Below are 16182 nucleotides of genomic sequence, written 5' to 3' on the forward strand. Positions count from 1 at the left end.
TCAGGTTTCTGTTTCTGTTTTTGTGGTGTGTAGTATTTGCAGCAGCTGTTGCGATTTTTTTCATATACCAGGTTTTGGTATTAAATATTTTTTTGTCTTAATCTTGGGCTTGAAAAAAATTAAAGCCCACAAGTCAATGTGAATGCTTGTGGGGCCGTGTGATTTATCGGAGGAAAATAGTTTTTTTACATCCAATGTTTCACCTTCCAACTCAACAAATATTAATATTTTAATTTTTTTAATTTTAAAAATTACTTTAATATTTACATTTTATTTATACTTTTATTAAGAAATTTTTTATTTTTTTTTAGTGTAAAGTAGAGCCGGATATCAAAATATCACTAAAATGAATATAAACAATTGTGAAGCAAATATAAATGTCATTTATAGATGTCTATGATTTTTTTTTGGAATTAGTCATGTCAATAGGTGCATCATTGCACATGAAACACAATGAGGGACCCACGACTTTTACAAAAGATTCATGCACAATTTGTACCAATTTCAATGTCTTTTTTACCAATTTTGATACTTGAATGGGTGAATCATGGGAAGTGGGTCGACCTAAATTAAAGAGGAAGTTTTTATGTTTTTCAATTTTTCTATGGGAAATTCTCCTTCCACCCTATTTACCTTTTCTTTGTATCATATTAATTGTAAAAAAAATAAGTTTTAATATTTTTAAAAATTTTAAATAATCTAAATGAAGTATAATTTTGCATTTTTAATAACATCAGTTACACCCCACACCTTATATTTCATATTCAGTCACATATCTCCTTTTTGGTCACAACATTTCTATTCTTCTTTAATTGCAACATTTGAGAGAGTAGTTCCAGCATTTGAGTGTGTATCAGGGCTCAGTGCTCGGAGGTCGGATTTCGGTGCGTGGAGTAGGCAGGTCAACTCGGTTGTTGGGCCAGTATAGTGGGTCATGTGATTGGGCCCAGTTTGGTTAGTAAACCCATTGTGGCATAAGTTAACCTTTTATATGGCCACTTGTAAAGGGTATTTTTGAACCTAGGGGTACGCATAACACATACGGTGCCTAGGTTAAGTAAATGTTTCTTTAGCTTAAGTATCTGTGATCTAGGGCTTATAGGGGCTAAGTTGCATGCATAATAAAAGATAATGTTGCACCATGAGTAGGGTGCCCACGTAGATAATGTTGTGCCATGAGTAGGGTGCCTCCATAAGCAAAATATCCTCTGATTTTGGCACATGAGTTGGTGCCCTGCTAGCAGGTGGTTGTTCTGTTATTATTTTATACACTCCTTAGAGATAAGACTATTTTCTGTTGTAACACCTTGAGAGAAGGTGCCCATAAACAAAATGTTTTTCTGTTGATTATGCTATCAGTTGAGATTAGATTCTTGTGAGAGAAAACTGTTACAAGAGATAAGCTATAATAGGGGCTTGAGAACCTAGGTAAAGGTACGTTGTTTCTAAGACTGGAACTAAATACTTCTTGATTTTTAGTAAACCCTTTACTGACTTGATCGTCAAAGTGCAATCAACAGGTATAGCTCCCTCTGTTTCAACGGAGTCACGTTCCAATACAACAAGAGGCAGAACAGATTCCGAAGGAGACAGATCGAAGCTAGAGCTTGTCACCAAAATCAACCGGCGAGAACAGAGTATGTGAGAGGGTTAACAAGAAGATTCATTTTATTTGATATTCCCTAGTGCGAAAATATTTTTATTTTTAGTTTTGTATCTCATTTTTGCACCACGCTAATTTTTTTCTTGGGTTTTGTATTTTTATAATTTTGCACCTTGCTGGTTTTTTTTTGGTTGTTTAATATAAATTTAAACATGTTTTTTTTTACAATATAACTGTATTTTTTTTCACCTTGCAATGATATAATTTTCAATATATAAAAGTTAGAATTCAATACACGTTAAAATCATTATTCAAGTTAGTTATCGCAGAAGAGATTATTAACATTATGAGATATCTCGAGAATAAAATAACATCATTATAATTCGAAAATGTGTATTATTTGACTCAAAATTTAGTTCATTAATAATATAAGATTACTGAGAAGAGTATTGTTGGAATTGAAAAAAATATATGGAGGTGCAGTGAGAATTTTCCTTTTTGGATCTCTTTTGCTTTCAGTACTCATGTTAATATCCCCACTCATAGAACTTTTACTTCAGCACCACGTTTATTATATTTTTACCACATTTTTTAAAGCTGGGCCCATTCCGTTAGGCCAGCATTTTTGTTTATTTTAAACTCCATTTCTTCATAGGCAAATGCTTCCTAGACCCAATCATTTTTATCCTGCACCCAACATATTTTTTTAATTTCTAAAAAATGCCCTTAATTCTGGAAATAAAAATTCGAAATTGAAAATAATATATTCTCAAAAAATAAATCTGGAAGTGGTTATTGAGTTTCGGAAATAAAAATCTGAAAACAAAAATTAAAATTCTATTTCGGATAAAAAAATTCAGAATTAAAAATAATACATTTCAGAAAAAAAAATCCAGAAAAGAGATTATTATGTTTCAGAAATGAAAATCTGGAAACAAAAGTGAAAAACCCATTCCAGATAAAAAAATCCGTAATATAAAATTTCATTCCAGAAAAAAAATCCAGAACACATATTTTAGAAATTTTTTTAAGGACAGGTTCGTCTTTTCAATGGAATCGAGTGCAGTGATATGGTACAGGAAACAATTGCCTTCTTCATATCTACACTGTGTTTGAAAGCCTGTCCCCTTCAAATGGCCCAACACTTTTGCTATCTGCCACTCCTTTCTCATTTTATACACCCACCAACTCTTATTTCCTAAAAAATCTGAAAAGTATAAAAAAATTTAAAATTCAAAAATATCAACAAACAATGAATAATAAAAATTCATTTTTTCAAAATTCCCATTTCATTCTTTCAAGGGTCAACTTAAATTCTCGCAACCTTTTCAAATAGTTTAACTTTTAAAACTACGTAAATCCTGATTTTGCGTTACAAAAATATATAAGGTTCATTTTTGCCAGTTTCAAATAAAAAATTTAAAATTATTTTATTTATTTTTAAACATGTTTTCTATTTTTATTTTCAGGAAAAAAGTAACATTATGAAAAATCACACTCATTTAGTTCATATAAGAACCGTCTTGGGATGAACAATGTAGGAGTGCTTGTAACTGACTCACAAACTCCAAATCTAGTTTGCAAACCATCTTTTCGATTTTTCCATATTTTTTTGGAATAAACTATGGTGAGGATTCTCTTCTCTATTTTTATCCATAATATTTTTAGTTCACCTTCCAATCTTTTCAAATAGTTTAACTTTTAAAACTACGTAAACCCTGATTTTGCGTTACAAAAATATATAAGGTTCATTTTTGCCAGTTCCAAATAAAAAATTTAAAATTATTTTATTTATTTTTAAACATGTTTTCTATTTTTATTTTCAGGAAAAAAAGTAACATTATGAAAAATCACACTCATTTAGTTCATATAAGAACCGTCTTGGGATGAACAATGTAGGGGTGTCTGTAACCGACTCGCAAACTCCAAATCTAGTTTGCAAACCATCTTTTCGATTTTTCCATATTTTTTTTGGAATAAACTATGGTGAGGATCCTCTTCTCTATTTTTATCCATAATTTTTTTAGTTCACCTTCCCACTATTGTGACCTAAGTTACGACATGTATGGATATAATTCTATAAATATTATTATTATAAAATTATTAAAAAATAACTATTAAACATTTTATAATTAAAAATTGTCAAACAAAATGCTTTTTTTAATTGTTGTGATGTTATAATTTTAATTATATCTCATATTCACAAATAAATTACACAATATTTTAAAATATAATTTTGTAATCATGTTTTAAATATAAAACATTATAAGTACAATTTAATTAGTAAAACACAAAAACAACCTTTAAGAAACACACCAAACAACTCCATTGAAAAAATTAAATTGAATTAATGTTACAAATACTTATTTAAAACCTAATTTATTTTTTATTATTTTAAATTAGTTGGATTTTGAATACGCATTTTATATACCATTTTTATAATACTTTTCTTAGTGTATTTGGTCATTTTGAAACTTTGATGATCAATCCTCAATTAGAGTTGTCAACTTGATTCATAGTTTATGGACCAATCTTAATCAATTTTTAAAATAAGTCTTATTTCATTGATTCACCAAAAGAGTGACTTAAAAAAGTTTCACCTCTTAACGTCCCCATACAAAGAGGATTAAGGTCAAAGTCAAAAATAAATATGTTCCATTACAAGACTCGATTTTTTTGTTGATGTAAAACTCGTGTTAGACATCATTATGAAATCTGATATCTCAACTAGGATGACATCCCAAAATCAACATTCATTTTCCATCATATGAAAGAAACCATAAAAGAAAAAAAAGATATAAAACATGGGTGGACCAAACCAAACCCTTGTGAGAAAAATACTAAATACTCCCACAAAGGAAACTAAACTAAGTGGAACATTGGAAGTTGAAACCTGTAGTGAAAGAAATCTAAACCAGTTTTTGAAAGTTAAGAACTATGCCACTTATAATCTAACTTATTCTCCAGACCAAGGGAAGACAATTTATCAACACAATAGTTTCCTTCCCAAAAAATATGAGAGACTTTGAACTCCATACTTTTACAAATCACTAAACACTTTCTCCAATACCCTCTAAGCATCTAAGGAACAATCCAAAGGAAAAAAAAAGGGAATCATTCTCCAGCCAAACATGTCTATAACTTGTAGAGTGAGCATACTAAATAGCTACAATAACCCCTATGATCTCAACATATAAAGGAGTATGTATACCCATAAAAGAAGAAAACATATCAATATATTCCCCATACTGCTCCCTTTGAGAATGCCAACATATGCAGCAAGATCATGACAACCATGAGAAGCACCATCAATATTTATCTTAATCCAGCCAACAAAAGGAAAGCTCCAACGAACCTGAATGGGGCTAGAAATCTTCCCAGGACGAGGGTTAATACTAGAGGATTATCAACAGACTTAATGAACAAGAGCAAGTCTTTCCCCGTTCAGAAGAATCCTTATCCAAAGAAAAGAACTTTCTAGAAAATTCATTTAACTACTAAATACTTTTGAGAATTGAAGAGTGCTTAAAATATTCTAAATTGTAAATTAATCCTTCAATGCTTTACATTAAGTATAAATTGGTCCTTAATTATTTTTTAGGTAATGGCCAAAAATCAATTTTGTCCCTTACTTTTTAATTAGAGTGGTGACTTGGTAAATGAAATTTGACATATGACTAATATGAGGACACAACAAACACATGTCATTTAAATTAAATTCTTAAATGAAAAATAAAAATTAAGCATGTAAGAATGAAATCAAAGATCATAATAAAGTGAGACTATCATAAACCACTAAATTAGATATACTTTTATATCATATCATGACTAGTTTTATTTTTATTACCATTACTATTATTATAATTATTATTACTTTATTTTATTATAATCATTATTACTTTAATGTTTATAATAAAATAAAGTAATAATAATAACAATACTATTATGATATGACATAAAAGTGTATTTAGTTTAGTGGTTTGGTGAAGCTGTCACTTTATCATGACATGTGTTTGTTATGTTTATGTGTTAATCATGTGTCAATTTTCATATGTCAAGTTACAACTCTCTTAGCGATGTTGATGTTAATAAAAAACTTTGTCCCTTTATAATGCTATTTAATATAATTTTATTTTTTACAACTTAATTAAAAGATTGAGGCTCAAATCAACTTGTTTGGGCCTAGCTCAATCGAGTTTGTCTTGGCCCAACCTAACTTAGGCTTGATCTGACAATCTTGTATGACTTAAGCCCAAATCAACCCAACCTTTCTAAATTTTGGTTTCAACCTGACTTAGGTCAAACTTGACTCAGTCTAGCTTATGCCTGAGCCAACTTGATATGATCTCGACTCAACCCAACATGGGCTCAACCTACCACAACTTGACATGGGTTCGACCTGACATTGCCTAACATGAGTCCAACCTAGGCCAAACTCGTCTCAACCCGACTCTACTTGGACCTAACTCAACTTAGCACAACATGAGCCTGACCTAAACCTGACCCAACTTGGTGTAACCTAGACTCAGCCCAACTCAATATGACATGGACCCAACCCAATTCATCATAACCTGGACACGACCAGGTTGACTTGGTCCCGACTCGAACTAAGTTGATCTATGGCCTGACCTAGGCTCGACATGACTTAGGCTTATCTCGACTCCACTTGACTTGGGCCCAACCAACTTTGATTGACATGAGTTGGGCCTGTCTTAACCAACCTAACTTGCCCAAAATTAGACTTGACCTAACTCAACTCGACACGATTTGGGTCAAACCCAACTCGATTTGACTTTGACCTGATCCGTCTCAACCTAACCTAGATCTAACCTCACTTGGTTTGATCTGGATTAGATTTGATTTGACCTTACCTAAGCCTATCTCGACTAGTTTGACATGGTCTCAATCTAACTTAACTTGACATTTGCTTGAAGCGACCCTATCTATATTGTCTTGGATTTGGATTTGAATTGAGTCAATTTTGTGTATAAAGATTTTTTAAATAAATTTTGTTTTCTATTTTCATTTTTAAATAAGATTTTTTACTTTAAAAATGATTCATGGATAGAACTTGACCCTTGGAACTTTTGTAGGCATTTTGGTTGTATAATTTTTTTTTACCATATGATTTTTTTTCCTGTCCAAGTAAATAAGAATTAAACCTTATGACTTCAACCAAATTGACATAGGTATCTTTTCATAGTGTTGTGTCATTGCTTTCTCATGCCTCTTTTCCTTCTTAAACAAAAGTAATAAGGAGACAAGTTCTCTCCTATGACAACTATGCTCTGTACAATGTAAACACATTAAAAATATAAGAGTTTTCATATTTCAACCACATTCGTTAACATTATTTATCAGGATATTCGTTAACATTCGTGTGGATTACATATTCATATCTAATCTCATCTGATTCTTTTTTATTTCATCAATTAAGTAGATTAAATTAATTTTTACATAAATAAAAAGAAAGAATAATCCACTGAAAGCTCTTTTTTCAACCCAATGATGATAGCTTGGGAAAATTTAAATTTTTTGAGTAATTTAAAAAAATTATAAATATGGACAAATATGAAATACGTTATAAAATATAGCTGAATCATGTTTCAAAACACAACTTTTTTTTTATAAAGTATAATGTTTTAAATATGACGATATAAAATAAATTGTATTGTAGAAAGCGACTTTACTTGCATTTATAATTTAGACATTCTTATTTCTATAAAAATTTAAAAGTTTATTAAAAAAAGTAAGAAAAAAAGTTTCAGAACACATTTGTCTCGGACGGAGACATTAATATTATTTAATTTACAGAAGAAAAATAAACTGAATAAAAATTAAAAAAAAAATAAAAGTTGAAAATGTTTGATTAAAGAAAGTCAAAGCTAAAATAAATAAAATATATACAAATAATATAATGCATCTCGTGTTATTTATTAAAAAAAAATATTCTACTAAATTATTTATATTATTTTCGTCTTTATTGTCCTTTCAATCATGCACACTCCATACCTATTTCTATCCAAAATAAATGGCATCCTCTTGTTTCCAACCTGCAACTCATCAACGACTACTCACCCACAATTTTATACTTTTTCCTGGACAAAATATCTATATACTTCTTTTAAAATAATTATATTTTGTTATAATCAATATTTTGAAATTATTCTGTATACATTATATATATAAAGGAGAAATAATTTTACATCATTCAATATCTTTTAATTATATATCATAAAACTTATTCTTTGATTAAAATATTTTCTTATATATAAGTTATAAATAAAAAAATTATATATTTTTTAAAACATACTACAATATAAATATTGGATCATTTTATTACTTTTGATAATTTTTTACATATAATTCTAACCATTCTCAATTTGAAAACTTTGTTAACCGATAAAAAAAATCACTACACTTTATAAATAATGATACATCTTCATCACTTGTCTTTTTTCTATAAATAAATATAACTAAGAATTCACTAGCTTTTATAATATATTTTCATTTTCTTCGAATCTTAAGTCATACTTGTTCAATAACCTTTTGTATATTATTCTTAAAATGAACACAATTATTAGTTCAACAACCATAAATATTATGTTATACTTACAATAATTTCTATCTTTTCTTTATTTAAAAGAAGACAAATTATGATTATCATTTAATTGACTTTCCTTTTATTGTTGAAAGACAATATAGAAAATTTTATAGTCTTAGTTGCCTCAAAGCTATATGTTTGATTCTTCATTTTATATTTAATTTTTTTTATTGTAAATTTTTTCATTTAGAATGACATCCCATATTACTCTATCAAGTAATTGATTCAATCAAGATTTTTATCCTAAATTTTTAAAACTCATAGTTAATACCTCCAAATATAGATGGTCTATTTATGGAAGCACCATCAACAAAAGACAGTTTGTTCTCAACCATTTTCAAAGAAAAGAGAATCAAAATTTGAATATCTTTCAAGAACCTAATCTGATACCAATTGTAAGGAAAAGACGGTAAAGTTTAAAAGAGGGTGAATTGAACTAGTAAAACTACTTTTGAAAAGCTTTTAAAACTTTTTCAGTTGCTTGAAAATATTTTGTTGAATCAACAAATTAAAAAGATTTTATCGTGCCTTTTTAACATGTTGATAATTTGAACTTATAACAACAATAGAAAACCAACAAGAAATTGCAACAATTAAAAAGATCAAGAGAGCAAGAAAGACATAACAATTGTATACTTGTTCACTCTTGTTAAAGAGTTGCGTCTAATTGCTCAATCACACCGGCTAAACTCACACTAAACACAACAAAATTCAGATTACTAGTATATATCAATAAAATACTTCTTGCACCCTATAAGAATATATTCAACAAGACCGGGTAAAACCCTATTACAAATATTCAAAATTAAACACCTATTAAAAAATACAACTCGTAATCTACCTAAACACAATACAAAGGACACATTTCACTTGATTCTTTTGATTACTCTTAAACTAAGACAAAAAAACAAGTTTACAACTCCTTGAACAAACAAGATGATCTCCCATACTTGGAAAGAAAGTTTCAAGAACACAATTTCAAAATATTTTAAAAAAATTGTTTCAAAATATTAAAGAAATGAGAATTATATACAATGTATCGTTTAATTTTAATAGATTAAATACTTGAAAATAATGTATTGATTTCACCTACTAGATCATTGTTTCAACCTGATAGAAATAGAATAATAAAGCCTTCTAAGAACATAAATGATTTCAAATATTAAAACTTTATTTAATAGATTAAAAACACTATGTTAGAATCACTTAAGATTTTAAATAATTTTAACATATTAACATAATAATTCAATCAATTAAAATATTCATTGAAGTTCTTTTAGACTTTAGATAGAAACATTTTAACAAATTTAATTATCCTTTTAATCAATTAAAATAACATCTTAACCAAAATAAATTCTAACATCAAAACTTTGTAAACTAAGAATCAAATTAATCTTAATAAGTAAATAGATACAACTAACACACACAACTTATTATAAATTATGTCTTTAAGCATCATAAATATTGGATTCACCAAATACAAGTTTCATCTTCAACTTCAACACTAACATGCCGCTAAAATCACAAAAATTAGGGAAAAAAGATATTTACAATCTTATTTATTTATTTATTGTTTATTTTATAACCATCTTTGTTTAATAAGATGTCTTTAATGTCATCTTATTTATTTACTTATTTTTATAATTATTATTCTACTTGTAATATAAAATAAGAACACACATGCACATACATACACTCACACAAATAAATAAATAAATATAAATATATATATATATATATATATATATATATATATATATATATATGCACCCACACCCACACATATACATGTGATCGACCACTCGATCTGTACACACGTAGGCACACATATTATTAAATTATATACCCAATACAAAAGCATTTACACAAAGAGTATAACTATGTCGTATTTTGTTATCTTTCAAAATTACATTCAATTTTTTTATATAATTTTTTTTATCAGTAATAAAAATTAAATAAATAAGAACCACTTTAGGTGTGATCAAACTCATGTATAAAATCGTACAGAAATGAACAACCCCTCCTCCCTGAAGCTTGCCACTAACTTCCTACTAGAAAAATAGAGTTTGACCAACCTAAATAAATCACTTATTTTTAATTGAATACATACAAACCAGACGATCCAGACGTCAGTCAGAAAATGGAAAACAAGCATAAGGGACTTTAGATATTACCCAAGACCAAGCCTTTAGTTGAGCCATGGAGAAAATTTCAGAATGATCAATCACTCCACCTTTAAAGATGTGTTTATTCCTATGTCTCTAAAACTCACTTACCACCGCAATCCAGACACTTCCCAAAATTAAATTAACAAACGTAGGTGCTCCCTGTATATTAAACTACTGGAAATGTGAGAGAGAAGTGTGATGAATAGCCAAGCTCAGCCCTAATCACTCAAAGCAAAGGTTCCAAACTAGCCAAGCAATTCTACAACCAAAGAACAAATGACTTGTTGTTTCCTCATTCGCCCCACACAGACAACATAAAATACTTTCTAATTCAACCCCATGTCTCTCCAAGTTGGCCTTAGTAGCTAACTTATTTTCCAACACCTTCCAAGCAGTGACATGGGCTGAGGGCAAAACCTTTATCATCCAGAAAGAACTATGCAACTGCTTAGCTTCCCCTTCTTCCTCTCCCCTTAAGAAACTATAGGCAGAACTAACAAAATAATCAATAGAATCACCATAATTCCAAACCCATCTATCCTCATTTTCTAGGACGAGACTCAAACCAAACCATGCACCTCCTTAAGAAGCTGACTAAGTCGGTTCTTCTCCCACTCGAAAAGACCCATTCTCCAAATTAAATCTCACACCCAAATGTTATTAACTCAATCCCCACATCGGAAAAGCTTAGCATCTTTAACCACTGATAGAGAGAAAAGCCTTGGGAATCTACTCTTCAGATCACCCAAACCCACCTTATTATCTTCCCAGAAGAAAACTTCCTTTCCAATTCTACGAAGGATCGCAGTCTGATCAACCCTCACTTCTCCAATTCTACTCTTCAGGAAGTTCACCTTAAGATCGGAAGCTAACTTGAAATAATTCAGTATGACCTTTATGTTGAACACTCTTTTAATGTTGACTTTGCAAAAACACAAAGTATCATCTACATACTGAAGCATATAACCTTGACCTTCTTGCTTCCAATCTCCAAACTTTCTACCAAATTTTTCTCGACAGTTTTCCAAGAAATACCTGCTAAGTCTTCAGCCGCTATAAGAAACAGAAACAGAGCTAAAGGGTCTCCTTGCCTCAAACCCTTCTTCGGAATAAATTCCTTAGTCAAGCTCCCATTTACTAGAACAGACATCGAAGTTGATTCCAAACAATATTTGATCCAAGAAATCCACTTTTCACAAAATCCGAGCCTTCCTAACATGTAAAAAAATAAACTCGCAACTCACATGGTCGTAAACCTTCTCACAGTCCACCTTAAAAAAAGTAGTTTTTCTTCTTCCTCTTCACCTCCTCTAAAACTTTGTTAGCCACAAGAATACTATCCATTAAACCCCTTCCCTCAAGGAAAGCTGATTGTTTAGAATCAATGGTTTTATTTAACACCTTCTTTAACTTGATAAACAAAATTGTTGGAGATCTCACATCGACTAGAGATGAGGACAATTTCATAGTATATAAGTGGGTGCAAACCTCACCTCATTGAGCCAGTTTTATGGGGTTGAAGTTAAGCTTAAAGTCCACTTCTTAATATGGTATCATAGCCAGATTTTATGGGGTTGAATTAGGCTTAAAATTTATTTTGTAATAAAAATCTTAGAAATAATTTTGAAAAGACGTCCAACCAGGTTTATAATCACAAAATTATTGCGATTGTCATACTTTGACACTTATAATTTGTCGAAATCAAAAGTCTCACTTACCCATTTTTAATACATTTTACACTACTATTTCTATATTACAAATATTTCCAGAAATTTAATTATCTTTCTATAAGGTAAACATTATCTTTAATAAATTAAGCATAAAGTTTTAACGGGTCTTACATGGATATTATTTTTAAATAGTTGAATTTTCATACAAATAGTTTCTTTGATTCTTCATCTGCCATCAGTGACACGAGGTGACCAAGGTGATAGGTTAGGTAGTTAGCTTTACTTTTGAAAATATATTTTATATTTAAAATTAATCATACAAGCAACAAACTTATTTTTTTGTGAAATGAAGTAAAGGGAGTAGATTCTTTATGGAATAGAATTAGTTGGTATTTTTAATCATATTTAGAGTTTTATTTTGATAATACATAATGTATTTAATAATATACATTATCCAAATGTTAAATCTCGTATTATTTTTACTAAATCGGAATAAAGTTTTTCATTGATAATATCATTAGATATTAGACATTTAAAAAAATTAAAAAATGTCAACATCGAATGTCAAAATTATTAATAAGACGGTCGAAAGATATTAAGAAAGATGTATATTATATAAATATATACTTGTAGCATGTAAGAAAAATTGAAACTTATAATTACTCACCTAACTCTTTAATGTCAACACTCTTAGTTTCACTGGTTTACTTTGATGATTAATATTACTTTTGGAGACTTAAATAATCATTTATAGTTAAAACTAATAGTTAATAGTTAATTAGATACTAATTTATAAATTTTATTAATAATATAAATTATGTTAGATACTAATAATCTTTTTAATCTTTAAAATAATATTTAATTAATTAATATAATATTTATTTATTTTTTATTATTAAAATTAATTTTTATTTAATAATTGTATATATTCAACTATTGACTTAGAAAGTTTATCTCTCTTTTACTATATTTTTTTGCACGCTCTTTCTTTGATAGTTTTTACTTTTATTTTTTTACATAGTTTATACAATAGCTTTTGTGTATTTATATTTAAATAGATCATGTTTTGAATAACATCTTTATTTTTAAATATTTAATTAATAAAAAATTAACTATGGAACAAGTGAAAATATATTGAAGATCCCTCTTTCTTATGGAATCGTAGGTAGAAGAAGATCAGATGTAGTAGTCTTGTTGTTTGGTACTTTAATCAAAGGCAATGACACGTGAAAACGTCATGGATGACGCTCCATGTCTTTATACTAGGGACTTTCATCTCCTTTCAAATCTATGTCTCTTTTTGTAAATGCCAACGATAGTGTTGTTGAGAAATCAGTAAAAAATGGTGTTATTATATAAAGGAAAAGTGGTGAGAATAAGAAAGAAGATACGATCTGAGATAGCAAGGTGGGGGTGGCTGAGAGAGTGTTAGAAAGAAATGACGAGATCAGGGAATGGAGCAGGCAAATTACTGCCATTTGTAGGAATGATAGTGGCTATGTTAGCTCAAAGTGGAAGCATGGTGGTAATCAAAGTTGCTATTGATGATATCAACAAATATGTCATGGTTGTCTACACTTTTGTACTCTGCACAATCTTGCTTCTTCCCTATGCCTTGTTTCTCCACAGGTTCTCTTTTTCTTACATGGAAGTAAACACATTATACACCTTCTTTCTTCCAATATTGTTCCATAATTCTCACTACACCTTCCTTATTATCACCCTTTTCATTCAGGAGGTCACAAGGTCCTCCTCTCAATTTCATTGTACTTTGCAGATTCTTTTTGCTTGCCTCCTTTGGGTTAGTGTTACTTTTCTAACTAGTTCCAGCCTTCTATTTGCACTTGCCAGTTAATTACAATATTTGTGTCTTCCCTCATTGTTTTTATATGCTTTGGTTGTCATTTACATACAATTATTTTTGTCAGATTCTATTTCCAACTTCTTTTTTCTTATATGTGGCCATTCATCTCAGAAATGAGGTTTATGTGATTTAGTATTTTACCTGTAGGAGTTTAGGAACTGTAGTGGCTTATGTTGGCATAGATCTGAGCTCGCCTTCACTTTTATCAGCCATTCTTAACCTCCTTCCAGCTTTCACTTTTGTACTTGCTCTCGCTTTCAGGTAATTTTCTTGCTCTACTAATTCTTACCTGCTACTACTCAAATTGTTAAATTAGAACCTTTAGGATGCTTGTTTCTTCAAGATTCTGGAGTTTGGTGTCATCATTAGTTTTCTTTTTATGTTCTTAAAAAGCAGATTTCAACAGAACTGAGTTTTATATGCAAACTGGTAATTGCAGCACTTTAAACTAGAATTATCTAAATTGAATGGTTGGTTTAGGATGGAAGAAGTACATTGGAGGAGTTCTAGCAGCCAAGCTAAAGTGTTAGGAACAATAGTATCAATTGCAGGAGCATTTGTTGTGATACTGTACAAGGGTCCAAGCATCTTTAAGACACATTCGCCAAACTTTTCTAACCAAATGCTTCAATTTTCGCCACAGCTAAATTGGATCATGGGAGGAATAGCCTGTGTTGCCGATGCACTCTTTACTTCCATGTGGTACATATATCAGGTTGCTTTTCTCTTTTAATCAAACACTGACTTGATTCATTTTTATCTAAGTTATTCTATCAGACCAGTTGATTTATAATTTTGTCCCTTTTGATGCTAAATTTTCAGGCTTCGGTAGGAGAGACATACCCTGATATAGATGTAACAGTGATTGTATTCTTCCAACTCTTATTTTCAACAGTGCAGTGTGGAGTGTTTGCCTTATTTTCTGTGAGGGATCTAGCTGAATGGAAACTCAAGATGGATATAGGGTTGATTGGTATTCTATATCAGGTACAGTGTGTCATTAAATACTACAACTGAAAAAATCAACACCAACCACAGTTGAAAACATATTTATATTTGTATTTTTTATTTTAATTTCTGCACATGATCAATTGATGATAAAAATTATGAATCTTTTATATAAAAATCAGTTAGTATCTTATAGATAACGTTTGTTATTAGATAAAATATTCAGAAATCAGTACCTACTTTCCATATGGTGAATGCGATGAGTGTTGTTAAAATTGCCTCTAAGGCCATGAAAAAGCCACGTTTAGCACGTTATGTGCACACATTTTGGTGGGTGTGGTTGCTGATTGGATGCTGATTGTGATAGGCAATAATTGCAACATTGTTGCGTTATATCCTATGCATGTGGTGCATAATTAAAGCGGGCCCTCTGTTCTGTGCTATGTTCCAACCTGTGGCAATCATTTTCACGGTTTGGATGGGTGCAATCTTTCTTGGAGATGATTTCACTCTTGGAAGGTAAAATTTGAATACTAGAGATTAGAGAATGAGTTATGAAGAAGGCCCATGAATTTGTTTAGGTGATAAAATTTTGTGTTGATTTTTTTGCAGTTTGATTGGTGCGCTTGTAATCGTGATAGGATTTTATGCAGTACAGTGGGGAAAATCCAAAGAGGAGTATGAGATTGCAAAAGGGGTTCAGCACTTGGATTCGGAGTCACTGAGCCATGGTGTTCCTTTATTGCAAGATAGTAACACTTAGTTTCAATCTTTGGCATTCAGAAGAGTGTGATTGGTCTTATACTAGGATAATAATGTTATCCAATTTTAGACACTTGTTCAATCCCAAAGCACTCTTAAAATTATTTGTAAATTATTTTGCAATAAAATTTAAGGAATTGCACATATATATACCTATGTGTTTGTTAATTTAACATTAAAAACATGTTATCCATCCTCAACTATGGTTATTGTGTGAAATATGGGACCAGACTGAACTGGAAAAGATGGCATGTGAAAGATATGAATTCTCTAACCTCTAAACAATTTCTTTTTGAAAACCTTAACAAAGAAGAGGGTAATAATAGCACTGTCTATAGTTGTAATGAAACATAATAAACTAAGATATTATGATCAAAATAAAAATAAAGACACCCCCAATTTTTTTTGTTCTATTCAATAAGATCAACATTCAAATTAATTCAATCAACTTTAACTGAATTATTTCAGTATTTTTGAATTGTTTAATTATAAAAGCATCTATAAAATTAATAAAAAAAATATAACTCTAAAACACCCTTTAAGGATAACAATACGATATTAAA

General features: G+C 29.8%; 1 protein-coding gene across 2 annotated transcripts; it reads left to right on the top strand.

The window, feature by feature from the left end:
- Positions 1-13206: 13206 nt before the first annotated feature.
- On the top strand, positions 13207-15769 carry LOC137810645 (WAT1-related protein At5g40240). 2 transcript variants are annotated; one of them, XM_068612030.1, is made up of 7 exons: positions 13207-13674; positions 13781-13846; positions 14057-14170; positions 14390-14624; positions 14732-14896; positions 15225-15376; positions 15470-15769. In XM_068612030.1, the coding sequence occupies exons 1-7, from the start codon at positions 13484-13486 to the stop codon at positions 15618-15620; spliced, it is 1074 nt and encodes a 357-aa protein (XP_068468131.1). In that variant the 5' UTR covers positions 13207-13483; the 3' UTR covers positions 15621-15769. The 2 variants fall into 2 exon arrangements, with proteins under 2 accessions (XP_068468131.1, XP_068468132.1); XM_068612031.1 differs by having other exon boundaries at positions 13336-13674; positions 14065-14170.
- The last annotated feature ends 413 nt before the right edge of the window (positions 15770-16182 follow it).

The sequence above is a fragment of the Phaseolus vulgaris genome, chromosome 2 (assembly GCF_051622355.1).
Source record: "Phaseolus vulgaris cultivar YP4 chromosome 2, ASM5162235v1, whole genome shotgun sequence".
Lineage (NCBI taxonomy): Eukaryota > Viridiplantae > Streptophyta > Magnoliopsida > Fabales > Fabaceae > Phaseolus > Phaseolus vulgaris.

What these genes read in the sequence shown, in the direction of transcription:
- LOC137810645 (XM_068612030.1), top strand. Translation starts at nt 13,484, where the DNA reads ATGACGAGATCAGGGAATGGAGCAGGCAAATTACTGCCATTTGTAGGA. An exon ending in TATGCCTTGTTTCTCCACAG is followed by an intron (nt 13,675 to 13,780) that starts GTTCTCTTTTTC and finishes CTTTTCATTCAG; the next exon opens with GAGGTCACAAGGTCCTCCTC. An exon ending in GATGATTTCACTCTTGGAAG is followed by an intron (nt 15,377 to 15,469) that starts GTAAAATTTGAA and finishes ATTTTTTTGCAG; the next exon opens with TTTGATTGGTGCGCTTGTAA.